The following is a 17885-nucleotide window of genomic DNA, read 5'->3' as shown; positions in this document are numbered from 1 at the left end:
TAAAAAAGAGTCATGTGTGAGCTTTGTGCTGTTGTGAACTCTCCTATACTGCATCATATTTCCTCACTTGAGTGTAACATGCATTTAAGTGTTATATATATATTTTTTACTCCAGACCTGTTTTTGACTTAGTAATAATTGTGCAAAAACACAAGTAGTTTGTTTCATTTTTGACGTCTTTTCATTAGAAGTTTTGTTGAATCACTTTTGGACATTTCTAACTGCAACTATTTGAGGAAAAATGCTTCAGTTGTTTGTTTGTTTCACTCTGTTTTTGATGCATATGTGGAGGTGTGAAACACGATGATACCAGGTTGTGTGTATGGACATTTGTCATCACTTCTAAGAATAATTTCACAACTGTTTAAAGTGACACAACAGTGGGTGTCTATAAACAGCTTGGAGACGCTCTCCTTTCCTTGTCGTGCTTCTTCACACACAGAGCGGCAGCTTTGAGGGTTTTTTGTGTCTGCGTGTTCACAGCGGAGGGTGGAAGCGTGGAGAGTGCGAGGCACAATTTAGGAGGGAGGTCAAGTGCGTGAACAACAGTGAATTGGGAGGAGGGAGGGTTTGAAGCGCAGAGTAATTTTCTGAGAGTTCGTCAGAGTCTGGCGGCCAACGGGAGAGAAGGAACGCTTTTATCAAGGAGCTCCTGGTTGAATCCTCAGAAAAGAAAGCGGCAGGGAGATGCTGGAAAGCCCGCGCTGACCTGAAGGCACCGGTTTGGCACAAACTCCTGCAGACGAGGTTTGTTGTGATGGGGACTGTGAGTGAGCTGTGTGCGTCCAGCTTCCAGGCTTTTCTCTGTCCTACAGTGCGAGCAGGAACACCTGCTGCAGCATCAGGTGAGTGCCTCTGATACACCATGAAAATGTTTGGAGATGATATCATTTCTTTAGCAGCTTTATTGACTTAAAGAATGTAAGATGTTCACGAGAAAACTGGCACAAAGTGCCGTCAGTTGCCTTGGTGATGTGGAGTTTCAGAGACACGGAGCACTCTGGCGTTTTGTGCGTGAGCCGTGTTTCTGACATTTTTTTTGTGAGTGTGTTTGAGCACACACATGACTCAGTGTGTGTGTTTAGATGGTGGGCTTGTTAGAGCATGACGCACACTGATCAACGTCTGGTCCAGGATCCTCCTCTCCAGTGGGTGATGGAGTGACATAATCTTTGTAGTTGCCCACCATTCTCCCACTGTGCAGGTGATTTCATTCATTGTGGGGTTTTCAAAAGCCATTACAACACAATAAGAAAGCTCAAATTGCTCACTTTTCCTTCATTTCCTCTGCTGCTGCCTAATTTATGGAATATTTTTGGTAAGAAAAACCACTGAGTTCATCATACTGGGGTTTACCTATTCTCAAATCTTTATGTCTATAGTATTAGCAGGTTACATGGCTAATTATGTAGAAGAGTTTCATTATTTCTTGATTCATAATGCCACCCACACTTTCTGAAGAGGTTAATCAAGAGCGAGAAAATTGGGTACCAGCGATTATGATTAATCCTGACAAGCCCATGACATTAAATTACAGATTTTTTTTTTTTTTGGAATCAAGATGTTTCTTAAACCCTTTAATGAAATTACAACACAAAACTGCAATATATATTTTTTTCAATAAATCTAAATATTGTCAATTATAAAACACTGTGTAATTTGGTAAGCTTTGGCTCACAAAAATGTGAGAGAAAATCAATTTGATCCACACATATGTAACATGGTGTAGCTGTATTATAAATAGTTAATTATCAACAGTTTTGGATTCTTTTAATACAGAAAGTAGTCATTTTAAAAAATCAATATCAATAGATAAGTTAATCCCCACAATAAAGTCTTAAAAATTAGCTAAACCTTTTCCCGCCAAAAGTGTTTTTGAGATTTCACGGAGGCAGCCATTTTGAAACGAGCAGGAAAAGCCTTTCTACTGCCTCTAGTGGACTGATGATGAACTACAGGGTAGAAAACATTTATCAAGTTCTATACAATGGGGTTTTAAGGAAAGTTTTGATCATACAAATGAGATCGGGGTCTTACAAAATGTGTACCTTAGGGTTAAAGTTAAATAAAGAAAAAGAAAAAAATGCCAATTTTTCCCAATGTGTAAAAATATTAATAACACACAAAACAATGCTTGTAATTTAGGCTTTTTAAATATAAAAATCCCTTCTATTAGATGATTCAGAGGAATAAACGTTCAGTATTAAATATAATTTCAGACTGAGCACAGAAATTAAGTAGTGGCATGTTCTCTTGCCCTTTTAGTTTGTCTAGCCTTTCACACATTATGCTCTCCCTAACAGACAGATAATAAAAAGACTAAATCACTAAAATCCAGCACATTTTCACAAGTGTACGGGCTTTAAACTGTGGGGCAAACAAATATCCTGTGGTGGGCAGATTTATAATGCTGTAAAGACATTTTTTTTTATTCAGTGAGCATGTAAGCTGCAGTTTGATGACAACTAACTTTCAAGTGTGACCACATTGGACTTTACCAGCTGTTTTTTTTTCAAATGGAACATCATCTGGGCTGCACGGTGGCGCAAGTGGTTAGCGCTCTCGCCTCACAGCGAGAAGGTCCCGGTTCGAATCCCGGCTGGGACCTTTCTGTGTGGAGTTTGCATGTTCTCCCCGTGCATGCGTGGGTTTTCACCGGGGACTCCGGCTTCCTCCCACCGTCCAAAAACATGCTTCATAGGTTCATTGGTGACTCTAAATTGCCCCTAGGTGTGGATGTGAGAGTGAATGTGTGTGTGATTGAGGCCCTGCGACAGACTGGCGACCTGTCCAGGGTGTACCCCGCCTTCGCCCATCAGTGGCCGGGATAGGCTCCGGCACCCCGCGACCCCGAAAGGGATGAAGCGGTCAAGAAAATGGATGGATGGAACATCATCTTTTACTAAGAAAAAAAAGAAAGATCAAAGTAAAGTAGATTAATTTTGTTTATCTTTCTCAGCTTTGTTGTTGGCTCTTAACAAGTCATTGCCTTAGATATTTTTAAAGAAAGCCACAGCTTCCAAGTCTATGTAAAAGTGCATAAACATTCGGGCTTCTGTGTTTAAATTTCTTGCGTTTACGCATAGCTGCACACATTTTTAAGATGTTTTCGGGCTGTACATACAAAATCCTTGGCTATTGAATGCACATTGAAAGTTAAACCAGGTTTGAGTTTGACCAATCAGGGACTCGTATTTGACGTATGTATGGCGTCCCTTTTATTTACTGAAAGTGCCAACCATTTGAAAATTGATCATGAAGGAGAAATTAATAATTGTGGTTTGTGCCCCACTAGAATTATATGACACCAAGTCTTTCATATATTAGAATTAAACAGGGAAAGGAGAAACCCGGAGCAAGATTGGTAAGATTATCAAGCCTCTTCTAACTGTGGTGGTAAACAGGTAAACATGCTCTAGTAAACAGTAGAAAAAGAAAAAGAGGAAGCCCCTTCCTGCTTGCTCAGTGTGAACACTGTGGGCTAAATGTGCACTCAAGACCCTGTGTTTAGCGTGTTCTAGAATATGCCTGGTATGTCCGTAGATTTACAGTTTGGGATGAGTTGTCTTGCCCAAGGTCACAATTAACCATCCAGACTGGAATTTGAGCCTCCAAACAATCTAATGATAGACAACTGGAACATTCACTCTTGAAAAGAATCCAAGATAGTAAGCTGTTATTGTAGTTATTTGCATTTTTTTCTTTCAAATTTGTGTTTTTCTTTTTTATATATGTATATATTGTGAATAAAACAGACAATTCTGATACTAGGACTTCCTGCTGTTAAATTTAGACCATCTGTGTCATTTATTATTTGTGAGCTGACACTTTAAACTTTCAGACCGTTGGAGTTCTTCCTCACCCTCAGCATCAGCATATCCTGTTTTTGCCAGACCAGGACTCTGCATAAAGCTCTGATTCAATCGCACAGCTGCAGTCCTTTGCCCTCTTTTTCCTCTGTCCTTCACTACACCCTCTCCTCTCCCTTCCTTTTTTAATCAAACACGATCATTTCTGATACCTGTTTATTCAGCTAATGTGTATTTTTTTCTAACAACTTTTTACTGCCTGAATCAAGAAAGTGTTATGTAATTTTGTCAAAAATCATTCTGCCCACACAGAAGCCTTAATAAAGGAGGAATATTTACACAAGTCAACACAAAACAAAATGGAGAAAGTCTGTGCAAGTACTCATTCCCCAAATTACAAATTATTTCTAACATACAAATATAAAGTTAGATAATTGTTTTGCTGCTTGCATTTTATTTAATTATATAGAACCTAATTTACTTTTAAAAATCTTAGCAAAAAATCCCTTTATAGGCAAGAAAAGTTAAAAATAATTGCACAAATACAAATATTCTTTAAAAAAAGATAATTAAATTTAAACTAAATATGTATTTACGGCAAAGGGCAGCAAAATACATTTTAGTTGGTTTTTTTTGTTTGTTTACTTACTGCTAGTTGCCTACAGTTTCCATGTCATGTGATTCATTAATAAAATCATTAATCTTACTAAAAAAAATCCAATAAATGTGTTTTTACAACAACTAATAATAAGTTATTAAAAACATAGACAATAAAACGGAAATTAGTCAGACAAGAATAGTTATCTCTTTATTATTTTCTATTAATATCCTTTAGTGGTGCTTGAAACATAAATAACAAAGATAAACCTGTCTTATTAATAAACTCTAACATGTCTCTTATTACTAGATTATATTTAGAAATTATACTTTCAAACTATCATGTTTTATGTATAAACAACTCCCTCTTATTGTTAATTTTAAACGATTATAGTTATTTTTTACATTGACTCAACGATTAATCGTCTTTGAAAGATTATCTATTAGAGGGAAGCAGACATGGGGTTTTGTCAGGGCTCCTCTGATTGGCTGTTGGCATTCAGACCACGCCCCCTCATCCTTTCTGCCACCGGTGTTGTGTCCCTCCGCAGTCAGTAGTGTCACTCACTTACGGCGTCGGTTTGGCTTCTGAGCGAACATTGCGCTCGTCTCGACTTTTACATTTTGTTTTTAGTCACAAAAATAATTTAACATCAAAGGAAACCGTGAAACAGCGGCGCCATTATGGTTCTGAAGTCGGAAGAAGGAGTTGGTGAGTTTCCACACACACACAAACGCTTCACACAGCTCCTTGATATGAAATGAGCTCAACTTTCTCCTCGGGCTGTATCGTGTTGTGTGTCTCTTTAATGTGTTTTGGTTGTTAATTTCAGACTCAATAAAATAGAGCAACAAGTCCTCATTTGATGCTCCTCGGCACACTCTTTATGAACAAGGGAGCTATTATGATGATCTGAATTGAGGCCAGACCTCACTGGGGTGTGTGCTGATGGTACAGCGGTGCGTGTGTCTATAAATGAAATCAATGCATCCTTTTTAGCAATTGAAGTTTAGGAATTGTCCCTAAATATCCAGTTAGGCTGTCTGGGAGGGACTACTTTTCCAAGTTGTGGCCATCTGTCTGCAGTGGGAGGTGGTGGAGGGCCAGCTCAGTCATGAACATCTTCTCACAGCTGCTCTGGAGCTCCATGTAATAAGTTTAAGATCCACTGCAGTGTCATATCATCAAAAATATGTGCTTTTTCTGACTTATCAGTCAATGACGCTATATTTATTTGTCAAATTTCTATTCTAAATACATTTTGTTTGGTTATGAAAAGCAATATTCACACAAATACGGATTTAAACTGAACAAAATTGTAAATTCTAACCATTAAAAAAAAGTGTCTTCACGCATGATTTTCTAAATATGTGTGGCCAGTGCTGAACTTTTTTCTTGGCCGCAGGAACCCAGAGGAAGGGGATATGGTTGGGGTTAAATTTGCCAAAGGGTTCCCGAGTGCGGCTGTGTCTGCAGTTCACCGCTCCCCCAGGAATTAGATCAAAAGTGGAGAACAAAAACGACACATCTAGGAGCGTGACAACTAATGAGACTTTAACCTTAAATATGTGCAACTAAATTTAGCCTTTGTCGCACTTAAAAGACGTGGATAATGCAATGTGCAACTTAAAGATGAATTTCTATCCGTTTTTATGCTGGTCGCCTGTAAATACATACGAATAACATCAGTCTTTTTTTTTTTTAAAGACTCACTACAATGAAAATTGTGTTTTTAACATGATCTGGTGGTATTTTTTCTGATGGTCGAGGACATATTTAAAGACAATTAAGCTAAAAATTGCATTTCTCAGTTTGTTTAAAACCCAAATTATTGTAGCTGATATAAAAATGGTGTTTGATAAAGCTTGTAGCTGTGATGTAGAAGCCACATTCAGTCACAAGCCGTATTTCTTTCAGACAAATAGATCCATGTATGTCTTAATTTTCCTCGTCTTGAAGATTACGCTCAGGCATCATTAGCCGGAAGCGGCAATTTCACAGGTTTACAGAGTTGTAGCAACTTTTATTAAGATTGTTTAATGTGAACAAATTGTTTAGTGTGCAAGATGAGCTTAAAATAGGACAAAAAGACGTTTTTTTTTGTGCAGATTAGCACATTTACGTTGATCACGTTTGTCAAGGGGATCGCAGGTTTTGACAGTAATGTCTACGGTGTTTAACCTTTCCAGTTAAATTAGTCTTTTCAACAAAAAAAAAGACTATTTGTTGACCAAAGAGAGACGGGGGGGATGCAAACGGTTTCAGTCGAGGACTTCCTGTTCTGGTTAATGATGTCTAGGCGCCATCTGGATAGCAACTATATCGCTTGCCACTTTTGACTGCACTGATAATGTTAGGTTGAGGTTGTGAGGGTCTGTAAGCTAGCAGGAGTGGAAGTGGGCTTACTTTGCGCCAACAGTTGTGGCCACAACTCAGAAAGAGGCAAATTCAGTCTAAAGTTTGCAAAATTATAATTAAAAGACCACTGGGAATGCTTTTAAAATCTAAAAATGTAGTTTTTGTTGTTTTGTATTGTGACTTTTTGGGTTTTTTGGAGCCCTCAGGCTGCATAAATGTGATCTGATGGAGGGAAGGATTACATCAATAGCAGGGCAGCAACCCTCAGGCCAGGAAACTCAAATGTACAATTATTGCCTGTAAACAGAGCCTGACTTCATCCCTCTGCGACTGAAATAAAGACATGCTTCTTGTCATGAGCAATCGGCTGTGCCTTGGGTCTTGGGTCATGTTCTTGTTGGTGAACACAGCATGTGATGAGCAGAAACAGGCCAGCGTAATGTTTTTATTTTAATGATAAGTCGTCCGTCGTTTTCAGCTGTCACATCCACATACGGGAGTCGGCCTTTAATGTACAGCGAGCGGGAAGGAGTTAAGATGGACTAAAGGGAGGGAGGGGACACCCCCCCACATACATTTACAGAAACGTTTGTCCTCATTTAGCCGCTGGCATGCACCCCTCCTCCCCGCTCTGCTGGAATTAGTGCTCGATGATTAGAGATGCAGGGAGGCTGGACCTCTGCTCTGCAGGATTTGTACTGGGATTGACAAACTCTGCCAAGGCGGATTCACTCCTGTGCTGGGGTCGGACCGGACTCTTTTAAGACTCCAGCCGTGGTCGTCGCACCCGGGACGTTCGGTTGAGCATTTCGGCGTGGGTTTTGATCTATCAGCGGATGGTATGAACGTTATGACACAGTTGTGTAGGTGTGTGGCGCGTCATGTCATCCTCCCTTCTGCACTCAGGCTTTTCTTGCAGAAGAACGGAAGACGGTTGCGTCTTCCTGTGAAAGTTTGCGAGCCGGAAACCTGGGTAGAAGACGTTGCAACTGTGGCTTTCTTGTACATGAGGAAGAGGATGTGACGACTTTATGGATTCCAGAAAGGGGAAGAAGAATAGAAGCTACTTTATTTCAAAGGAAAAATGACTTAAAAACATTTCTTTATAATTTGTGCTTCTTGATATAAACTCCCAGAATCCATTGCTCTCTTTTTGTCTCTGACTTGACAGGAAGTAGCTCTAAATAGCATTTTTGGCCTACTTTAAGCCTTATTGTCTATATAGATGATGAATCATTGTGTCCTCATTTTGGTTTTTGCTTTAATCGCCTATTATTAGTTTTTAGAGCAGAAGTCTTTTTATTTCTCCATGGTTGGAAACAGTTTGAATAAGAATTATTGAAATAGTTGTTTTTTGTAAACTTACGTCGAATAAATAAAGTTTTTTGAAGATGACTTTTAGTAAATTTGTCATAGAAGTCATAGCAACTGGAATTAAAAATTGTCAAATTAAATAAAATAAAAAATCTGTCTCAGAAACATTTGTCAATAAAGTTCTGTCCCACAAAAAAATAACATGTTTTAAGTCCAATATCTATGACTCAACTTCAAGAACAAAAAAAAATATGTTGGATTTTTAATTCAAGTAAATCTGCTGCAACAGTTCCTTTCAAAATAAAATACACCCTACTGAAACACTATTTTATTTTGAAAGGAGCTTGCACATACAAAAATACAATTATTGTATATTTTTAAAAGCTACATTTTATAAATAGATGTCTAAAAGAAATGTGAATAAAATGTATTTTTTAAATGTCAAAGTGGGACCTCTCTGTGTTTTGGTCTATAGGGATCTTTTTTTAAGTGCTATAGGTTGAGGACCCTGTTATATGCTGTCCTTCAAGGTCTATAAATATTGTTCATTTCAGACCTTGTGTGTCTGACACGAAAATATCTCAAGGGGAAAATGGCGCTAAAATAAACACTAAGAGGACCCTGAAACACTTCATGAAGGAAAGTTCTGACGGTTCTCGTGTTCTTTTTATTTTCTCCACAGCGGACAAACATTTCCCCTGAACCCTCAGCAGGAATCCCATAATAAGACTGACAAACAGATGCTTGTTTCTAAGCTGTCATCTTTCTCATATCTTCATGTAGTTTGACCAACACGATCCTACTTTTTGTTTTAGAATTTTTGTGTTTCACTTCTTTAACCTCCTTATCAGCCCTCTGCAGATAGAATGTGTGACTCAGTGAACATGAAGATCTTTTCTATCCAACATCACACTATTCCAGGAAAGGGCGTGTTTCTACTGAAAAAGAAACAGTCACTTGTTCTTTAGATATTTTAACTCTGACATTTTTTTTATTATTATTGGTCAAGTTACCATTAAATCGTCTCACAAACCTTCAGTATAAACAATAAAAAGTAAAATACAACCTTTGGAACACAAATGTATCCTATAAAATCCAGGAGAAATTTGAAAAGTTTATTTTCTTACTTCATTTATTTCAGCTATTTTTCTGTATTTCATCATAGATATAATTTTGTTTATAAAACTGATTTTATTGTTGCCAAGAACAAACGTTTTTATACTTCTTTGTGCCTTCATGCTTCATGTACGACACCTTCAGCCTTGTGTCTTACTGTAGTGTTCCACTTTATGAGAGCATGCTGTGTGCGGGTGCTAACGGTAGTAGATGTCTGAGTGCAGACTGTTCTTGTGCTTTCAGTGCCTGATGATCTCAGTCCCGAGGAGCAGCAGGAGCTGGAGAGCATCCGCTGCAGGAAGAAGGAGCTGCTGCTGGACATACAGGTGAGGCCACACATTTAGAAGGCTGAGGATGGCAGAAACAAATTCAAATTATTTTTTGAGGATATCTGAAGGCTTAGAATGCTTTAAAGTCATAAACGAGGGTATTTTAATTTTTTTAACATGTCATTAGAAGATTATTTATGACACCTGCTCTGGAAGAAAACTTTTGTTTGACTTTGTGATGTCTGTGATTTTATTTTATTGTTTTCTGTAACGTAAAGAAACGTCTTTTTTTAATCTAAATTCTTTAAAACAACTTTTAAGTTAATTTCTCACTTTTTATATCAATGGAATATATCATTTCTGTTTTAAAGAGTGATGAAAATTGTGTTTCTGGTGTTTTTACCTTGTTCTTGTTGCATTTTTCTGATGTATTTGATGCAAATTAAGCTTAAAATTGCTTTCTGAGTATTTCTTTATTCATAATTGTTGTGGATCATGCTGGCACTATTTGTTGAAGATTTGTAGATTTGTGATGCTGTTCATTTTAATTGTATTTTATTTCCACCTTATTGTTTTAACTGTATTTATTTTCTTGTGAAAATAAAAAGGTCTCCCTTGAAAAAGAGATCTAATCTCAAGGGAATTTCCTGACGAAATAAAGGTTAAATAAATAAAGATAAAATAAAAATCACGAGAAGCCAAAACCAAGTTTTAAAAACAAATTTTAATCACTTAGAGACGGATGGATTTATCTACAAGGATATTTAGGTTGAAGTAAAGTGGCAGAGAGATGGAGTTTGTTATGAGGGGCGCCTTTCCTTTAAGTCCCGCCCCATTGTTGCCAAGGAACTGATGGGTAAGGTACTGTAAATCATTTATGCAATGAGGGGAGAGGATGTTGTTTACAAGGGTGTAACTATGGCAACAAAAACGCAGAAACCTTCTGCACATGTAAAGCACCACTCCGATCAGCTTTTGATGTGTCGTAAAAGTGTTCCGATGATTATGTTTTTAGGCTAATTAAAGCAAAATATTCTAGGACATAGTTTCTGCAGATCGGCAGGAGTTTGTTAGAAATTTACCTCAGAGGTGTGGCATCTAACATTATTGGTTCATAATGACGTGAAGAAATAAATACTCAGAAATGCAAATTTGAGTTTAACTCTGTTCATAAATGTCCTCCATCATCAGAAAAATGCCACAGAAACGTATTAAAAATGTCATCGCAGTGGGTCTTTAAGAATTAGCCTGTCTACTCTTCTGGATTGAGTTCCTTTCTCTGCATCTGACTTTAGTCCATCTGTCTCCTGTCTTCACTCCTCTGTTAATGTCAGCTCCACTAAGCCAGTCGAAGGCTTTGATCCGGTGTATTCCTGTCTCCCCAGCAGCGTGGCACTCCGGCAGGCTTGCAGGGGTTGTTGGCAGGAGTTTGTGGACTGATAAATCTGGGTCAGCACAAGGGAGGTGGGGAGTGTAAAAAAGCAAAAAAAAAAAAGGATGCAGGAAAAAACCGCTGGATCGTGATCCTAGAACAGGTGCTGCAGATCCCAGAACGGACCCTCAAACTGCTGCGGTGAACCCGGTCTTCACCTTTAGGGGTTTGTTGATCAGTGAGTTGTGGTTTTAGAGGGTTTTGTGTACAGGTCAGATGTCACACATGGACGTCACAGGGGTTTCCTGTCAGCAAAGCCTAAAAATTGATGCTATATTTACTTTGTAAAGCACAAGTGTTTGTCTCCTGGTAGAGGCTGAAAGATGAGATAGAAGAGGTGACCAGTGAAATAGAAAACCTGGGAGTGACAGAACAGAGGTGAGAAAAGCAACACATCCTTTCAGTTTTCTATAAAGCAGTTTTGTTTTTATCCTACCATTTAATTTTTGAACTTTTAAATAATAATAAAAACTCTAGAAAACATGCTCTTCTCAAAACAAGTTAAATACAAAATGTTTTCTTGTTATAAGTGACAAAAATCTGCCAATAGAACTCATAGAATTTGTCTTTGTAACATTTCTTTAAATATATTGAGATGTTATGGATTTTAAAGACAAATTAAATTGTAAAATTAGCAACAGACACTCATATTTATGTATATCAAGCTGCTAATTGGAAATATTTCTTTAAAAAAGTGTTTATCACTATAAAATATTTTTTTTTAATCTTTAAAGTAGGGTTATTTATTCACTTCTCCCCAAATATATCCTATTTAATAAACTACAACAATTTTTATATTTATAGCTTCTTTTTCTTAGCCATAATCATCTTAAAGACTAGAATTAAGCGTTTTAATATAAATTTGTCTGAAAAAATAATGCGTTATTAAACATTTGTACTGTAATGTCAGTTTCCCTACATCAAGTTTGATTTTCTTTCTTTTTTAAGATCACAAAACACTTAAAAATATTAAATAAAGTAAAAAAAAAATAATCTTATTTTAGATACGGACTAAAATAAGATGTTTTTAGGATCGACTGACTTAATAAGATATTTCAGCAATTAGGTGTATTTATAAAGCAGAATTCATATCCAGGACAATTCAAAGTGCTGTACAAATATACTAAATTACAATAAGAAATAAAAATGGAATAATAAAACAAGCAAAATCATTTAAATCAATGAGATTACCGGTAAAAGTCAAAAATTAAAAAAATCATTGAAAACATACAATTACGATAGTTCCCATTTTAAAATGCTTTGTTAAATTATTTTAAAACAAGTTGTTAAATCTTAATGAAAACCTACCAGGAAGTAGTAGCTGGAATAACTAAGAAATATAAACTTTAATAAGATTCTAAAAATATAAACTGGACAAAAATACTTTGTGTTTTTCTAGTGTATAGCTTTTACTTGGGGACAACAATTGAAAACTATTTCATGTAAAAAAAAATAAAGTGTTTAACTTAAAGTAAATGACTAGCATGACATTATATCACTTCTGTTATCCAACTAAGTTAAAAATTCCCAAAAGCTTTCATAATTATGTTATAAATTATTTTAATATTCCCTAATGTTTGTTAATTAATTTTCAAAAAGTCTAAAATATTGTAACTCCAACTCAAATAAGTTGCATCTGAGTAAAACACATGTTCAAATGTTTGTTCATATTTTTGTCACTGACTGATTTCTGGTCTGATTTCAGGAAAAGTATGCAGAGGAGTAAACAGATGGCTATGGGACGGAAAAAGTTTAACATGGACCACACAAAGGTTAAAAACCCCAAAGATTTCTTTATTTGTTTTAGTCGGCCACTTCCTCAGCTCTTCTTACATGACGATTGTGTTCTAAATATAAATGGTAATTTTTTGCATAATTCCAGACCTGGATGTCACAGTATGTTCTAACGAAGTATTTATCTTTAAGCATGCAATATTTTTATCTTTTGTGGGGATTTTAGCTTCATTTTTAGACTGATTGCTGCATTTTTTTTTTCTTTAAGGGGATTCGATTCTTGATTGACAGCTCGCTTTTGAAAAACACCAGCGAAGACATCGCTAAGTTTCTGTACAAAGGAGAAGGGCTGAACAAAACCGCCATCGGGGATTACCTCGGGGAGAGGCAAGTCACACTGATGCTCCTCTGCACTGAGATTTCAACTCATTCCAATGATCTACTTTCTGCCGAGCGACCTCATCAAAGACGCTCTGAAGCCAAAGGTGAACGTCTGTTCTCGTGTGTCTGCTTTGCTTCCTGTGGTGTGTGGGATCTGCTGGTGCAGAGACGACTTCAACATCAAAGTTCTTCACGCTTTCCTGGAGTTACACGAGTTCACGGACCTGAACCTGGTGCAGGCTCTGCGGCAGTTTCTGTGGAGCTTCAGGCTGCCCGGCGAGGCTCAGAAGATCGACCGGATGATGGAGGCGTTCGCCCAGAGATACTGTCACTGCAACCCCGGAGTGTTTCAAAGCACGGGTCGGTCGGTGGTGCTCCACATCTGAAACATCCTAAAATGTCCACACTTTTAAAAATATAGGGCAACAAAGACACTTTTTATCAGCAAAATAAGTGCCTACCTGATCAAACAAATGTTTAAAAACAATATTTAAATGAAAAAAAATGAGTTTCTCTGATTTTGAAGGAAAATATCCCAAAATCAGATTATACAACAATATTCTGTTTTATATTAAAGTCATTCTGATCATCTTTTATTCTAATTTCAAAGTGTTCCTAGTGGTTTTTTAATTATGATTATGCCATTTTAGCTAAAATAGATTTAGCAGAGCGGCACTAGTTCATTATAAATGTCCATTGGCAACCTGGCCCACAAAAATTTGAACAATTAGTCATTATATATTATTTATATATTATATTTATTTGAACAAATAAATACTCAAAAATAGAATTTTAATCTTTCCTTATGGATGTCCTCCATCATGAGAATAAAGCCAGAAGAACTTGTAAAAACATCATTTTCATCAGATTGAGTTTTTAAAAGGCAACTTAAGTTTAAAAAAGTGGTTTATCAAATTTCTGTCTAATTTAGTAATTTTTAGTAAATTTAGTTGGTAATTTTATCACCAAAGATCTTAAGCTAGAACCATCATTGTTCTTAACTTCTCTTTTCTGATGTATTGCAGGAAGTTTAAATATGGTTGAGCTCTAATTGGAATTAGTGATATTACATTACAAACTTCTAAATCTAAAAGTCTCACTGCTATAAATCCATGTAGCCCCAAATTAAGTGACCCATGACATATCACTTGTCTTCATCTTATCTAAGCGTCACCCTCTGTCTTCAGATACCTGCTACGTGTTGTCATTCGCCGTCATCATGCTGAACACGAGTCTACACAACCCCAACGTGAAGGACAAACCCTCGGTCCAGAGGTTCACGGCGATGAACCGAGGAATCAACGATGGCGGAGACCTGCCTGAAGATCTGCTCAGAGTGAGTTCACTCATAGGAAGGAGATCTAAGATGTTAGCGTCTTTTCAAAATAAAACAATGAACTCTAATAAAAGAGAGAAGTTTGATTTATTGGTTCAAAATAAGGGGTCAAGAAGGAAAGCCTAATTACTTAACATTTTCTGGTCTCTGAAGGAAGAGTTAATGCGTCATTGGTTTATGATTGTTCAGCAGAGCCTTCCTCGCTGTGAACAGAGGGAGTCCGTGCGCCTCCAGGCTCAGGGAGGCGTCGGCGTCATTACATTTAGACAGAAAACTCTTGCCGTCTGCTGTGGAGGCAGTAGCTATGGCTACAATATACTTTGGTTGTTATGGTTATCATTGTGGAACGTTCCAGTATCAGCTGAAGTAAAACAGGAGGAAAAAGTCCAGGATTGATGAAAAGATCAGACCTGTGCTGAAGGGGGAGTAAATATTTGACAGCTCAGGATATGTAAAAACATTTCACTCTCCGTCTCTTCAGAATCTGTATGAAAGCATCAAGAACGAACCCTTTAAGATCCCAGAGGATGATGGCAACGACCTCACACACACGTTCTTCAACCCCGACAGAGAAGGATGGCTGCTGAAACTAGGTAAGTCCAGCTGGAGAGTTTGTGAATGCTTTTAAAGTCAGCTCAGATGCTCATAACTTACTGCCCTCTGCTGGACATAATGTGTAGGATGCTTTATTTTGAAATTTAGAGAAAAAAGTTTCTGATTTGTTTCTAATACACCTTTTCTTGTCTTATTTTATGGTTTTCCCTCCAGGAGGTATGTACTCTCTAAGATCACTCTGCTATCATGCACTGCTTTACCCATCTTTATCTTTGCTTCTGCTTTGTTTCTCACCAATTACTCTATAACCATTTATAACATACTTGATACATGCATATCGGACACCCATGTATCACTAGCATGATCAAAATTTTCCTTAAAACCCCATTGGATAGAACTTGATTTGTTTTCTGCCCTGCTGTTCGTCATCCGTCCACTAGGGGTAGTAGAAGGGCTTTCTCTGCTCTTTTCAAAATGGCTGCCTCCGTGAGATCTTAAAAACTCTATTGGCGGGAAAACGTTTAGGTCATTTTAAAACTTTATGATGAGATGAACTCATCTATTGTTCATTTTTTAAAACTACTACTTGCTGAATTAAAAAAATGCTACTTTTGTTGATAATTAACTATTTGTAATAGAGTTATGCCTCGTTAAAAATGTCTATCAAATTTGAGACAGTTTTTTCCTGAACACTCATGTCCATATTTTTGCATCTTGAACTAACATTGCTGTGTGCAAAAACTTACCAAATACCCCAACAAACTACAACTGATACTCTCTAAATATCATTTTAAAACAATTATTTCAATTTTGTTGTTCATTTGATCAAAATATGGAGTCCCAAAAGGGACACTGAAGTAAAAGAGAGAAAAATAGATTCGGGTTACTAACTGGTGCACCACAGATAGTAACTGAAAAAATGTTTTTTCTAAAAATTGAAGTAAAGAAAAAATTCTGGTTAATAGCTAGTGCACACCAGATAGTAACTGGAGAAATGTTTTTTTTTTTGCCAAAAACTGAAGTGAAAAAAATTCTGGTTACTAAGTGGTGCACACCAGATAGTAATTGAAAAACAATTTTTTTTCCCTCAAAATTGAATAAAATAATTCTGGCAACTAACTAGTACACACCTCTTTTTTTTAATTTTGTAAGAAAAAACTTTCCATTTTTTGTTATACTTCAATGTAGCTTTAGGGGCTCTGTAAAATGGTGTAACCCTTGTGCTTTCCTAGGTATGTTTACATTAAAAGTAGGGTCATCTGGACCCCACAAGACAGTTTGCTGAACTTTTTTTCTCAAGGACTTGTTATCTTCACTGATGTCCCTAACAGACATAAAATCCTGTCCAACTTTTTCATAGGAGGTATCACACATCAATGAAAGGATGGGGTCATCTGGACCCCATAAGAGAGAGAACGAGGGTTAAAAACATTAATTTCCCCCCCAAATTTTGATTTTTCATCCAGTCTGCTTTACAGGGCTAACCTCATCTTCTGAATTCATGAATGTGCTGCTTGGTGTCCTAATCCAGACCAGGTTTCGAACGCCACACCTCACCTGTAATCTCTCCTCAGGGGGACGAATGAAGACCTGGAAAAGACGCTGGTTCATTCTCACAGACAACTGCCTGTACTACTTTGAATACACCACTGTGAGGACATAACTCTCAATCATGTGTGCAGATATTCCATATTTGCAGCTAACTGGTTTTTGTTTCTGTGAATATAGGATAAGGAACCCAGAGGGATAATTCCGCTGGAGAATCTGAGCATCAGAGAAGTTGAAGACTCAAAGAAACCGGTGAACTGCTGACCTTTTCTCGAATAGTTGGAAACTTTACAGAATCGAGATCTGGTTTCATTTAAGTTCTCAGAACTGAGAAAATAAACAGGCGGAGGAAATAGTTTGCTTTTAGACTTTTAATAAATCACTTTTAGAGGCCTGCTTTTTTTCCCCACCTCATAACAGACTAATGAACTGGAAGCAGATATTCTGCTTGTGTAACCATCAGGTGCTTTAATAAAAACGTCATGCTTTTACTTTGGTTATTCTCAGGTTTAACTCCTTCGTTTTTGTCCTTCCTCAGAACTGCTTTGAGCTCTTCATCCCCAACCACAAAGATCAGGTGATCAAAGCCTGTAAGACGGAGGCCGACGGCCGCGTCGTCGAGGGCAACCACACCTTTTACAGAATCTCCGCTCCGACCGCAGAGGAGAAGGAAGAATGGATCAAGAGCATCAAGTGAGTCAGGTTTCCTCTGCTGGTCGACCGAATGAAGATGACGTCTCACAGCCTTTTGGTGTTTCCTGCTGCAGAGCTGCCATCAGCAAAGACCCGTTCTATGAGATGCTGGCTGCTCGGAAGAAGAAAGTCTCCACCCTGAGAGGCTTGTAGGAGGAGGAGGAGAAACCTGCAGCTGCACTGACCTGGCTCAGAGGACTTCTGCCTTCTAACCAATGCTGACAGCAACAACACCGGCTTAAGACCAGAATCATTTTAATGTTTACAGACTAAAATCCTTTGACACATCTGTTTAAGTCACTGGAGCTACTTGAGCTACTTCTCCCAATAAAATAAATATTCTTTAGCTCCACAAAAGGTAAGAAAAACTTTGATATATTTATATAAAAGAACACAAAGCCATCATGAAATAGTTTGTTAGGTCACTTTCGCCTGGACCTTTGGTGTTTAGTCTGGTTTTCTCTGCTGTTGGTCTTTTGTCAGAACTACAAAAGAATGCAATATTTATTTTTCTGTAATTTATTGTTTTCCTCAATAAAACTTTTAACTACTATTTTCCCTTTGTGATATTCATTATTTAAATACCCCCCCCAAAAAGTCCCAATACCTAACATAATAATGTCAAACTTGTGCATCTGATGAGGCATTGAACAGGAAATCCTGTGAAGGTTTTCTTATCTTATGGGGTCATGTACTGAGATTGTTTACCTATCAGGGGATTTCCCATGAAGAGCGTGAGTTT

At 37.3% G+C, this 17885-nt stretch overlaps 1 protein-coding gene across 5 annotated transcripts; it reads left to right on the top strand.

The window, feature by feature from the left end:
* Positions 1 to 458: 458 nt before the first annotated feature.
* Positions 459 to 17696, top strand: cyth1b (cytohesin 1b). 5 transcript variants are annotated; one of them, XM_024285365.2, is made up of 12 exons: positions 469 to 845; positions 9439 to 9521; positions 11210 to 11274; positions 12602 to 12668; positions 12899 to 13017; positions 13178 to 13371; positions 14199 to 14347; positions 14829 to 14940; positions 16477 to 16553; positions 16631 to 16702; positions 16989 to 17143; positions 17218 to 17696. In XM_024285365.2, exons 1-12 carry the CDS (start codon positions 758 to 760, stop codon positions 17294 to 17296), a joined length of 1260 nt encoding a protein of 419 aa, XP_024141133.1. In that variant the 5' UTR covers positions 469 to 757; the 3' UTR covers positions 17297 to 17696. The 5 variants fall into 5 exon arrangements, with proteins under 5 accessions (XP_036072897.1, XP_024141133.1, XP_024141136.1 ...); XM_024285368.2 differs by having other exon boundaries at positions 481 to 747; positions 14829 to 14941; positions 16475 to 16553; XM_024285367.2 differs by lacking the exon at positions 469 to 845 and adding an exon at positions 4908 to 5118.
* The last annotated feature ends 189 nt before the right edge of the window (positions 17697 to 17885 follow it).

The sequence above is a fragment of the Oryzias melastigma genome, linkage group LG19 (genome assembly GCF_002922805.2).
Source record: "Oryzias melastigma strain HK-1 linkage group LG19, ASM292280v2, whole genome shotgun sequence".
NCBI classification, from domain to species: Eukaryota; Metazoa; Chordata; class Actinopteri; order Beloniformes; family Adrianichthyidae; genus Oryzias; species Oryzias melastigma.
Note: the sequence above shows the minus strand (reverse complement) of the source record. Positions and strands in the feature narration are given on the sequence as shown.